Source organism: Cyprinus carpio, chromosome B24, assembly GCF_018340385.1.
Source record: "Cyprinus carpio isolate SPL01 chromosome B24, ASM1834038v1, whole genome shotgun sequence".
Lineage (NCBI taxonomy): Eukaryota > Metazoa > Chordata > Actinopteri > Cypriniformes > Cyprinidae > Cyprinus > Cyprinus carpio.
The window spans coordinates 12,793,182-12,806,991 of NC_056620.1; the positions used below are offsets into that span (position 1 = coordinate 12,793,182).

Genomic DNA, 13,810 nt, shown 5'->3' on the forward strand with positions numbered 1-13,810 from the left:
CAGTGATTAATTTGCATGAGTAACAGAAATTAACTTTTCCAGTAAATTTAAATTGATTTTTACCTTTCATGGGCATTTTTATCTATATAAGGCCATTTTTTTCAAATTTATGCATTATCTTTTCTTTCAAATTCTTACATTTAATCGATAGATTCATATAGTAAGACACTATAGGGCTGTTAGCAATCAAATAAAATCAGTATCAACAAAATTTGTGTTTTGATGTTTTTAAAAATAACCTTGAATACTGATATTTTAAATGATTTTGAGAAAAAGGGAAAATACACTTTAAATATAAACTAAAAATAGCCAAATCACTGCACGAGTGAGTCATTGAATCATTCATTCAACCAATTTGTTCAAACAGCTGATTGATTCAGTAATGAAACACTGTTGTGTATTGCTCAGAGATGCAAACAGTTCTGATGTGGCTTTGTTTGGAACTACTTTTGTTGTCGAAATGCAGCAAAAATAATAATTGTTGTGTCTTAAATTGAAGTCAGTTAATATCTTCTTGTTTACTGAGCTGTTCATCAAATCAATATCGTCTTTGCACTGTACTCCTTGAGTGATATTAACTATATCAGATGATATAAATATTAAAGACATATAAAAGTCATATGGGGGCATTTTTGCCCCCTTATCTTGAATTTTGGGGGAATTCAAAATGTATTTTAATAGACTAAATCACACTGTGAAAGCATGAAATCTAAATGCGCTGGCGCAGTAGTCTAACCTAGTGACTTTTTTGAGTGAGTCATTTAAATAATTTATTCAATGATTAGTTCAAATGCATTAATCAAACACATGGCATACTTCCCTAGTAGGTAAAATACTGCAGGTTTGTAACTCTAACTTAATTCTTTCCCCGCCATTGACGAGTTTTTAAGGCTTTTTGTGTTTTCACTGTTATACACTCAGGGGCGCTATTACACATCTTCTGAACGAGTACAAAACCTCCCGAACAAAAACACACATGAACAGGAGGTCTCTTATGTAAACAGATGCATATGATAAATAATGCGATCATCAGCAATAGACAGCATATAAACGAAAACTGCATAATGTTATGGAGTAAAATGATGATCCAGGAAGTGGTATATGGCTGTGCAAGCTTTGGAAGTGCTGGAAGTGATTTACTGGATTTATGCTTTGATAATTGTACCGAATATTATCCAGATGTAGTTTTTGATAAAAATGTGATTTTCTAAGCTTTTTGCTCAAAATTATACATTTTTATGAAATCTACCTGTATTCAAGTTTTGATACAAAAAAGAATGCTTCAAGCTAGAATAAAACAGATTTTTTTTTGTTTAAAAGTAGAGGCTTTGATCTTTATTTTGATGTATTGCATATTCAAATATTCATACAGCAAAATATGCTGTAGGCCATCAAATTTTAGTGAAAATCAACAAAATCGCTGGCGGTGGCTGGCAACTTTTTTCAAACATGCTGGCGGGGAAAGAGTTAAACTACTTCTGGTGAGATTCTAAAGTGTGCATTCAGTGGAAACTTTACTATACCATGAGGCCACAAGGGAGGGTTTGTAAATGGCAGTGTAGCAACACAACTGATGCCGGTGTGTTACAATTTGGCAATATGGCTAATTTGGCATGTCTGGATTAAATTCAGACTTCACACATTCACACTATAAAGAATGTAATTTTTAACAGTTGTGAAGTTGTAACTTATTAAAAATAAGTATTTAGTCAAGAGAGTATTTGATTTCTGATGCAGTCTGTTTTTGTCAGACAGTCATTAAATCATTCGCTCAACCAATACGTTCATAAACACTGATTCATTCAAGAATGAAGCACCTTTACTGTTTTGAACTGCTTTGACTTCATTTGGAGCTAAAATAGACCAAATATAAAAGCAACATCACACAATTGTGCTGGTGGTCTGTCAGCATTTGTGTTGAGTCCAAATAAAAAATGCAATGAAATAGTGAATAACAAATCCGTTTGCACTGTGCACATGTTGACCATGGCTTTGTTATGTATTGACTACTATGTTTGAGGTCCTCTGGCTCTAGATTTCTTGAGCTGCAACTGTCATTATGAAGCTCCTCGGTGTCCCACAAGTGACAAATTGAATGCTACATCAGCACACAGAATATCGATAAAACCAATTGGCTGGAGAATCATTGCATTTCCCACTTGTAATTGAAAATGACATCTATCACAGGCAATTGAAACCTCAAGAACTGTTCAGTCTGTGTTGGTATATCTCAGTGGGTAATAAAGATATATCATAAGTTTCAGTCAAAAAGTTCAAATGGGATTGGGAGCCTATAACTTAATAGGATATTTTTGGGGGGTGTATAATAGGGAACCATTTTCTATCATTCAAAAGACAACCTTAAATGAGACAAAACTGTGTAGGTCTTGTTGAGACTTAATTACAGCAGAGGGGCTGCACACACACACACACACACACACACACACACACACACACACACACACACACACACACACACACACACACACACACACACACACACACACACACACACACACACACACACACACACACACAGAGAGAGAGCTCTGAAAAGTACCCTGAGGAGAGACACACACTCACAGCAGGGTGGGATAATGGAGAGGAGATAGAGAGTTCCCTCTCTTGCCTTTATTTATAGAGTTTTCTTGGCGGTCTGTGCACTAATTAATGTTTCAGTGACCCGCAGACACCTGAGGCGTCAGCGCAGCATGTGCTCCCCTCCGTTGATCTTGAGCAAATGCCCTGCGTTACGAGACAAGCTCACCTGACAGTAAGAAGTGAAATAAATGCAATATTAAGTGCATCCCGTGATGAAATCATGGCCAAATTGACATGTCTGAAAATTTAGCATTTCCTTATTAAGAAATGTGACGCCATCCAGATGGGAAAGTCTGTAATTATCACATTTTTTCACAATGCTTCTGATATATATTGACCTTTATCAAGCACTGTAATTAAAGTTAAATCCCTCGTTGTGTGGCCTCGTACACATTCAACATGGGTTTCGATTTTTTCAGCAACTTTCTGCCTTTGCCTTTGAAACAGTTAGGTGGTTTTAGTCAATGTACTGTAAAAAGAAAGTTAAAGCAATAAAGAAAGTCTGATCACAGACTGTTCTGAATGATGTGGTAACCAAGTCTTATCTTAATTATGCACTTTATTGTTTTTTTTTTTTAATCAAAACAAAACCTCTTATGCTCACCAAGACTGCATTTATTTTCATCAAAATATAGTAAAAAATAATATTACGAAATATTTACAATTTTAAATAACTGTTTTCTATTTTACTATATTTTAAAAGGTCATTTATTCCTGTGATGCAAAGCTGAATTTTTAGCAGTCATTACTCCAGTCTTCAATGTCACATGATCCTTCAGAAATCCTTCTAATATGCTGATTTGGTACTCAGTTATAGTCAGTTATTACTGGTGCTCAGTTATTAATTATGATTCTTATTAATATCAACGTTAAATGTTTTGGCGGCTTAATATTTTTGTTAAAACAAATTATGCATTTTAAAACCAGCAGATTTAAAATCACCAGTTATTTGAAAATTTGTTCATATAGAAATCGTTCTTTTAAATTGTAATACTATTTCACAATAAATAAATAAATATACAAATCTTAATTATTCCAAACTGTAATGTATACGTGCTACTGTATATATGTAGCATACTTCATATTTAATATTTTATATATAAATGAGTTGTTATGTGGTCTGTGTTGCTCTTTGCGGTTGTGTGCCACTCCTTGCCTTTCCTCCTCCTCCTGTCTCAAGGGCTGGAACCCATCCAGAACTCTGTCCCAGCCTTCAGTCATCGTCTCCCTGCTGTGACGTAAGGCATAATTGAAGGAATCAGAGGAATAATGAGAGTGCAGTCTCAAGCAATGCTTAGCTCTGGTTAAAAAGTCTCCAAATATGTATAGTAAAATCAACAGTGGCAACATATTAATTACATCCATACTGTGTCTAGACAGTGAGTCAGGAGACTATATTAAATAATTCATTTGAATCCCTTAACAAGGAATTGTTGCTTCATTTTCTAAAGAGTTTCTGGCAGTGACTGAGACAGTCTGTGGTTAACACAGTATCAGTTTCCTCATGACTCATGATAGCTCAACTGAAAACACTCATGAACTCTGCTAAAGGAATAGGCTTCAAGGACATGAACAGAACAGAAGATATCAAGAGAAAAAAAAAAAAACTAGAAAAAATACATTTTTAGTGAACAAGTCATAACACTTGGTAGTGTTGGTGTAAGTTAGAACTCACAAGTGATATTTATTTCGATTCACTCCTCAGGTTGGTTAAGGAAGGTCAATGTCAAGCAAATTGCATTGTGGGATGCAGTATTTTGTCCATGCTGTACCCTGGACATTTTGGCAAATGTAGTAGATCACCTGGTGTTTATGCATAAAAATGTGCTTACTGTGCATGGTCCACAAACTATTGCAGACATAGTAAGAGTAGTACTACAAAGGTTGTCTGACACAGAATGTCAGTGGCTGAAGGAAGTGCTTTGGAAATGTCGTCCACAACAGAGCTTCGTTCTTTAAAACTGGCACCGAACTTGGCTTGCAGTCAGTTTGTCTATTAGAAAGGCTGAGATTGCCTTCCCCTGCCAATTTTCCCTGTCTGTCATTATGATCGAGAGATCCTGTGTTTCTCCATCCTGATGATGCAAGAAAATCAATTGAAAAGCTTATTTCTGTGCAGGGATTTTGACCTAAATTTCAGTATGTCTGTGCATGCTCTCCATCATGCAGATTAGTATCTTAATTACTGTAAGTAAGCCTTTCTCATTGGCTGCAACTTCCAACCGTATCATCACCGTGTTGACGTCTGTATTAAAGTAGGCAGGGAAAACCCCTCTCAGATAGCATCAAATGCTTTACATTCTTGAAAGATTGTGTGCTAATCCACGCCGTGCTTTCCTGTTTACCTCAAGGGCAATTACTCAGTGGGGAGTCTGGGGTAGTTACAGTTACACAGCCCTGCTCAATTTACTTTCTGCTAAACCCACAAATTACAGCTCTCTTTTATGTGCCCCCTGTTGCTAGGTTAGTTTAATTACCCCACAAGGCTTATGTGTCGTAATTACTGCATTTACATCTACCGTCTTGTTGATTTGTGATTGTCTGGCTTGTAACACAGAACTGACGCTTTGTTTCATGCATGGTCCTACACTGAAAGTGGAAACTAATAAAAGTTGTTTTTACATGCACAAGACTTATTTACGAAATGCCTTATTTTTGTTTTTACAATGCAAAAAAGTCATAATTAGACAAAAGTTATTTTTCTAGAGAAGGGTAAATTTGTTTTCGACACATCTTTGTTAATAATGAAGCAAATGGCATCTGAGGGATTCTTTCTCTCGTAAATCTGATTTTGTCCGGATTGGATTTTTTTGTGTGATAACAGTATATTAGTGGTTTCAAACTTATTTAAAAAGTATTAATTGGCTTTTAAAACTCTGCAGATTCCCCTGATTGTTACACATTTTGTAAAATCTAAATTCTAAAACCTAATTTTCCAATACAGCACCCCTTTTGCAGCCCATGTTTGGAAACTCCTGGTTTGGGAAAGTAATCACGTCTGAATAAGGCTTAACACATTTTAAATGCAATTTTTATGATGCCTACCAGCATTTTTTTTTTTTTTTCAACATTAAAAGAAACTTCCAGAATTCTGATCCTGTCCGGATTGGATTTTTTGTGATTGCAATATCTTATTGGTTTCAAACCATTTGATACAAAAAACCCTAAATACGATGCTCTCCTACAAGGTATCTTCCAAAACTATATAAAGCATACCCATTTTTACAGTATGATAATAGTGTTAGTCATGTGATATTATTGACAATGTGTTGTTTTCACTTTTGATATTTACTTTAGATTTTTTTTATAATACATTTTTATTTAATTAATCTGAAAATATTAACCTTCAATTAATTTAACAGTATTTTTTCCTACTTAATATTAGGCTTTTGTTTACATTTCATACAATTAAAAATAGGGCTGTCATTAGAATAACCCATTTGTGAATAAAGACTTCCAAACAGAATGAATGAAACCATAATGACATTAAATTGTGTAAACATGTTAAAAATTATTTAACAAATGTAACATATAGGTTTTATCAGTATCGCCTTTATTTAAACACATTATCATATGAGCAAAATCTAATGTCAATCAACCTCTAATTCATATACCAACATTAATACATAATAATAATACATATATACATAACAATGTATATTGAATGTCTTGAGCATTTTAAACTTGTAGTTACACTGTTTTGCAGTTGCATATGTCTGTTTATATTATTTAGTTTGTTCCGTATGGACAGTGTTCATTTTATTTGTGCAGGACTTAAAAAATTCTTAAATATGCTTTTAAAAACTCTGAAATACCCCTTTATCATTAAAATCTTATCAAATTAAAATTCTGCAATCTAACTTTCCACTAACACTCCTTTTGCAGACCCCTGGTTTGAAAACTCTTGGTTTAGAAAACTGATCATGTCCAAATAAGGCTTAACACATTTGAAATTTAATTTTGATGATGCCTACCAGCACTTATTTTTAAACATAAATCTCATTTTTAGCCTTCCATCCTGGCAGTTAGCCTCCAGCAATATCCTCTTGCATGCTATAGCTCATATAATACTCAATATCAGTGTGAGAATATTTCCCTGACCAATTACCTAATTAGTTTTCCTGATGGTGAAAGCTTGCCAACGCTGCTGATTCAGGTTGGCACGACACAAGCTGGCTTGACAATGTGCTACTTTAGCTCAAGTTCTCTGGCATTTACTCACATGCTGCATGTCTGTACTCTAATCGCTTTTTGTTTGGCTCTGATAGGAGATGATGACCAAACTGATAACTGAGACACCAGACCACCCCATTCCTTTCCTCATTGGCCATCTGCAAACCAAGCAGGAGAGTCCCGGCAGGATTCAGAGGACCCTGTCGGGATCTGCAGCGCTGTGGGCCGAGAGCTCCTCAGGTGGGTATAGTTTAGAATCCTTCAAGCTGTTTCGCACATAGAGAAAATGTAGATCACTATCAGTTTCTCTCTCTAGAATACAAAGGCACACGACGGGACTCCAGGGGTTATGAAAAACCTTGGCAGATCCATCCCAAGAAGCCCAAGAAATCAAAGAGCGACCTGGCCGTGTCCAACATTTCCCCTCCGTCTCCTGAGTCTAAATCATGTGAGTCCCGCTGCAAGAGAGAAGCTAGTGTCATTACATCAGTTTTATGTGATTTGGGTGACTGTTAATCTGAGATCAGAAATAGAGGAGACTGCCTGTACATTAGTGAACAATGACGACTTCTATTTTTAGATAGTGCCATTATGGAGGCTATCAGCATGAGCTCTGAGTGATATGTATTGCTGAGGGAGTAACTCGTATCACCGTCTTTAATAATTTAATATGATGCTCTGTTACTGACAGCGGTTCTATTTTTGCCTGAGTGGAGGCTGTTGGCCAGTTTTGGGGAAATGGCATGAAGGGAGATTGTAAATACATGTAACCCCATTTTATACTGTGGATGTGTGCCTGTGCCCATTTCCAGTGTACTTATTTAGATGGTTTTCACATCAGTGAGTTTGTGAAATCCTGTGATTTTGTTTCTATTTTTGTTCTTATATTTTAAAACAATAGTTAAACCAAATTATAAATTGTTTATTAATGTCCTTCCGATTGTACTTTACAACCACTTTGCTTTTTTTTTAACTTAAAATGAATGTAGACAGTGCCAAAATCCAAAAAGATTTCCCAAAAAAGGGATAGTTCACCAAAAAATGAAAATTCTGTTATTAATTACACGCCCTTGTGTCGTTTTAATCCCGTGAGATCTTCTGTTAGCTTTGGAACGCAAATTAAGATATTTTTGATGAAATCTGAGAGCTTTCTGACCCTTCATAGACAGCAATTCAGCTGACACATTCAAGGCCCAGAAAGGTAGTAAGGACATTGTTAAAATAGTCCATGTGACATCAGTGGTTCAACAATAATTTTATGAAGCTATGAGAATACTTTTAAGATATTTAAGATATCAAAAATCATCAGAAATATCTTAATTTGTGTTCTCATTATCAAGTAAAAGGCCTTTAATATAATTCTAAAAACAGCCCCCTTAAGGTTGCTTTTTTTTTTTTTTTTGCTGTGAAATCTTTACAGATTTTTATAAAGTAAACATCAGAATCTAGACTTTTGATCATAAAACTAAGAATTTGAATATAATATTTCTAAGACATGTTATTGGGAGATATAGAATGATATTTATATACATTTGGAGATGTAGAACTGATATTTATGTAAGTCTGTTTTAAAGGTCTCATTGATTTACATTACAGGTTATCAGAATTTTCATTACTTTTTGCCATCTAAATAATAGCATATACTCCAAACCTGATATATAGAGCTCTGTATTCTCACTATATCATATTATATATAAGCCATAAAAGCTAAAATAAAAACACTTATGCAACCCTTTTTATATTTTTCAGTGCTCAAAACATTCCATTTTCCATTTAAGAAATGGATTTTTAAAATGCCAGGCTTTACAGGGTTAATTGTAGGTCATGTAAACTTACTAAATCGTTGGAAAAATATTCAGTCTCAAGCATTTTCATGCTTTGTTGGGTTTTTATAATGAACATTTGGTTAGTACATGTAAATGCACTTCTTGATGTCAAGTTTTGAAATTCACAAGTGTGTATGAGATTTGAGAGCTGCGGTAAATTTTGCTTATTTTTTGCGTGAATTATTCATTTAGCATCTTTGAAGTGTCAGCTATGTCAGGTGTTCACAAAAATATAGGCTCTTGGTTTCCAGGCAGTGATATTTCACATAATGAGTCCAGAGGTTACTCTGCAGCACATGCAAAATAAACAGTGAAATACACACATAAAAACACTCCACAATACACATAATATCTCACATTCAAAATCACACACAAGACACAAAAACACAAAATCTTCTCTCTAAAAAACAAATTACGCTGGACTACTATAAAACATGCTATAAATCTACCTGATTTATTATCATGATTCTGTCATGATTTTATGCAAATCAAGCTCATGTGTAAAAGCACAGTCCTTAAGGCATCAAAATACTCATTTCAGAACAATCCAAATTATCTCCCAGATCATCATAACATTCACTAATTGGTCGTTCTGGGTATGCAGCGTCCAGCTTTAGCGCTGTGGCACTTGATTACAAAAGCTAATGAGCTGTTTTGTTCTTTTACCTGAGATAACCTGTGCTGTCATACTATATATATACTATATATCATATTGCATGCTCATAGTACTTTTTGTCCACATAGGCCACGTTTAAAGCAATTACAGAGGCTTGGGGAATGTGGATGGGAAAACACCCTGTACTGAAATCATTTGCAAAACATGCACTGCACTGAAAGCAAATACCTCTGAGTCAAAGCAGTGGCAAACACATTTAGCTTGACGTTGTGAGTGTTTTAAATTATTCAGTGTTACACGTTTTGCTGCAAGTGCTCTTAGACATACTCACAGAGGTATTGTGTATGTCTGACAATCTGCGCACGTTTGGATTTTGAGAAATTTGAGAAATTTGATTTCATAGTATCTATATATTTATATAAAGCCTACATACACACACAGGTAAATAGTTATTTTTTTACACCACAATATGAGAAATTTAATTTCATGATTCTATATACTGTATATATATATATATATATATATATATATAATATATATACTGTATATATATATATATATATATATATATATAACCTGCATACACACACATACATAGTTATTTTAAACTAATTTTTCTAATACAGTAGGTTTAACATGTATACTTTATTTAACAAGTTTTGTTGCTCGATTAACATTAATGAGACAGATAGGTATTTAATTAGGCTGCTGTCCCTTTAAGACCAAATGGATGTAATATACTGACACATATCTGGTTTTCACCCACCCGTTTACATTCACTTAAGCCATAACCGACTGTATTTATGTGAGATACCCCATATGATTGACATTTTGTGTGTGTATTTGACAATTAAGGTGCAAGGAGAACTGATCGCAGAATTGGGATCGCAGCCGAGAGAGCGTTTCTGTTATGTATCATTCAGCGTGCTTCCGCCTTCACTTACTGCAAGTTAATCGATAACAATTTGTGACTGGATGGTAATGCTGCCATGAAATTTAAGCCTAGTCAAACTGAAATATGAAGTTTGTAAAAACTTGGATATTTGAGTTGACTAAATTTAAAGCAGCACAAACACTAATTTTAAAAAATAACACTGGGGTAGAGAGTGAAGTTTCGGCACAAATCAGCACTAATTAAAAATAATAATAATAATAATAATAATAATAATAATAATAATAATAATAATAATTATTATTATTATTATTATTATGTTTTTTGTAAGTGTTTTATTTGTCTTCTGTTGCAGTGCCTCGTTCAATATTGCGCCCTACCTGGGACTGGAGGACCAAACCTGAGAGCCGAGACTTTGATGAGCTCAATCACATACTGCAAGAGAGCAAGAAGCTTGGCAAAGCCTTGGAGAACCTGTCCCGCAGTAAGTGAATGGACAACTACCCAGTGAAACACATGCATGGAAATCTTAAAGGGATGGTACACCCAAAAAATTCTGTCATTAATTACTGCCCCTCATGTCGTTCCAAACCCGTAAGACCTTCATTCATCTTCGGAACACAACTTAAGTTATTTTTGATGAAATGCAAGAGCTTTCTGACTCTCCTACACAACTGAAACATTTTATGGCCTAGAAAGGTAGTAAGGACATTGTTAAAATAGTCCATGTGGCATCAGTGGTTCAACTGTAAAGTTACAAAGCTGTGAGAATACATTTTATGCATTAAGAAAACAAAAATAATGACTTTATTGAATGATTTATTTTCTTCAATGTACCATGAGTACCATGACACATGCATGTGGTGCTGATGACACAGTAGGCGATGTTCTGATGTAGAACCCGGAATAAATGACATGGAAGAAAAGAAATTGAATAAAGTCATTATTTTTTTTTATTTTTTTGTGCACAAAAAGTATTCTTTTAGCTTCATACGGTTGAACCACTGATGCCACATGGACTATTTTAATGATCTCCTTACTACTTTTCTGAGCCTTGAATGTGTCAGTTGCATTGTTGTCTATGGAGGGTCAGAAAACTTGTGCCTCATCAAAAATATCTTAATTTATGTTCTGAAGATAGAAGGTCTTATGGATTTGGAACGACATGTGGGTGTGCAATTAATGACAGTATTTTCATTTTTGGGTGAACTATCCCTTTAAGAAATTAACTGTGTAACTGTGAATTTATTTATTTATTTATTTATTTTATATTCAGAAAAAGAAACTCTGTGTTGCAGCTAAAGGCTCTCTAGGTCAGTGGTTCTCAACTGGTGGGTCGTGACCCCAAAATGAGTTTGAGGTCTGTTCTGACAGCAGGAAAAAAACAATGCCAGAAGCAAATATTAAAATACAGCTACAGTAACTACAGATAAACTAAATAACTACATATTAAAAAAAATATTCAAGGTTCTGTGTTGGGGCATCATAAATTCTGAGTCCTGAAAACCAATTGAGAACCTCTAATTTAGAGAGTCCTATAAACTATTTTCTGAAAACATTGATTTGTGAATTATTTCCTTTGCACAGGCATTGCTGTTTCTGATGACTTTGACCTGGTAGGATGCTTTTTATTTCTTTTTATCTGATGTGCTATCTTGCAGTAATAGAAATCAAATACTGTTATGAATTTGTTTAGGAGATGAAGAAAAGCCTAGTTTGATTGTGGCTTGTGTGTAGACTCAAATCAAAAAAAGAAAAGAAATCAAAAGATGAAGTGAGAATCCAGCTAAAACATCTGTCATAGTCATACTGTATTTCTCAGAATACAGTACAGTTTTTAAACTTTAATAGCCTATGTCTTTTTGGCCGTTTGCCCAGGCTTCCCTCTGTTCCCAATTTGGTATTTCAAATGAATATTAAAACATTTAGCTATTAATGCAAATGAATTTCTTCCTGTACCACTGTTATGGAGGACATTTTCTCATAATTGCCTGTTGCTGTTAAACTACTGCAAAAATGTAATGTCAGAGCTGAATTTTTTATTACTGCTCACTGTGTGTATCCTCCATTATTAAAATCTATTCACCGTAAAAATGACTGGCCACACAAGTAGCTTAGATAATGAGTCATACTTCAACATCAGTCCTTTTAATTATCACCTCAGTAATTGATTACTCCTTTACATAACCACAGATTGTTTAATGTTTGTCTCTCTCCGTTCCTCTCTCCTTTTCTGTTCATCACACCTTGGCCTCCTTTTCAAAGGACCCTCGGGCGTATAACTCCATACTGAGGCCGCGGGTAGTGGGTGAGTGGGTGGGTCGTGAGGAGGAAGATTCTGACCCCCTTGCGGCTGAGATGCTTCAGCCCCCCGTCCCAAGAGCCAAAACTGAGGGTTGGGTGAGCAAAGACAACAGCCCTGTTGGAAGGTGAGACACACTTATATATAGTGTGTATATAGCTCAGCATATGTAGCTTTTCCACAAACTGAGGTAAATACTAATATATAGAAGTAGTATAATGTTATACAAAGCACCATCATTTTAACACACGACACTATAATAATGCAATACACAACTGAAAAAAATAGGCATAAGCAGTTTAAATAAAAGAAAAACTGTCAATTTATGGTTTTATGCTGTAAATTATAAGATTACATTAAGTAATGGTTTTTACCATAGCATTTTTACAGTCTTTTACTGTTTAACTTATCATTTTGTTCAGTGTGACTTCAGAATATAGTGCATGTGTCATGTGGACTATTTTTATGATCCTTTATGGTGCATTTTTGTTGTTTTGGAGATTTGACATCCCATGGTCCCCATCCACTTTCATTGAATTTAACAGATTGTATTTGTATGAGAGTGTTTCTCTGCATTTATACTTCCTGTTAAGTTGTAGAATGGAAAGATCATGACAGCCCGTCACATTCTAATTTGTTCTAGAAGATAAGGGAGTTTATTTACATATAAAAAGTGCCGTAATAAAGTGAGAGTTTAATAAAGCATATCTCATACTGTATAATGTACTTTCTCTCAATATCTCCATAAAGCTGAGATGTTTTGTCAGGTTTTTTAATCAAAGAATTCCATAGCCTCCGGTAACCCCACATAAATCCCTGGAGGGGAAAAGTTCTTTGAATGTGTCTACATCGCACAGCTATATCTTTAAAAAAGCAATTGCAGCTCCTCGACCCTTTAAATACGTTTCCAGGGTGATTTTAATTGGCTGGTGTTTGAGTGGAGGGCAGAGGCTGGCCACAGAGAATGCGACTAATTAGAAAGGATCAGATATTAAATAATAAATCATATTCTGAAACTGGCTGACAGAAGAGACTTCATTCCATTAAAATATTCTCTCACTTGATTACAGTAAATTATGGAGCCTCGGGTCGATACCGGAGGCGTCCCCAGTGCACATACTGTAGCTGTACAAGCGCTGCCAGAGACTTTCATTACAAAGGACGAAGGCAATGCTGCTGTGATCTCTAGCCTTAGTCCTCGTCAGTATGAATGAATCATTACAGGAGTAAACACATTCTCCTCAAGCATTGTTCCGTTGGGCTTCTGCTGTTCATTACGCATGTTTAGACTTTTAAAGGTACAACAGTTCATTACAGTTGATGCTACTGTAGATGATTGTGATTTTTTTATAACAAAACATTGAGCATTGGATTGATTTTTACTGAATATATTTATTAGG

The 13,810-nt window shown here is 34.9% G+C and overlaps 1 protein-coding gene across 2 annotated transcripts in view; it reads left to right on the plus strand.

The window, feature by feature from the left end:
* Nucleotides 1-13,810, plus strand: part of LOC109067466 (uncharacterized protein C8orf34 homolog) — an 80,490-nt gene that overhangs the window by 6,640 nt on the left and 60,040 nt on the right. For both annotated transcript variants that reach the window (XM_042752091.1, XM_042752090.1), the window contains exons 2-6: nucleotides 6,870-7,014; nucleotides 7,091-7,222; nucleotides 10,464-10,592; nucleotides 11,696-11,724; nucleotides 12,374-12,537. In XM_042752091.1, coding sequence (XP_042608025.1) covers nucleotides 6,870-7,014; nucleotides 7,091-7,222; nucleotides 10,464-10,592; nucleotides 11,696-11,724; nucleotides 12,374-12,537 — 599 coding nt within the window. The remainder of the gene's footprint in view (nucleotides 1-6,869; nucleotides 7,015-7,090; nucleotides 7,223-10,463; nucleotides 10,593-11,695; nucleotides 11,725-12,373; nucleotides 12,538-13,810) is intronic.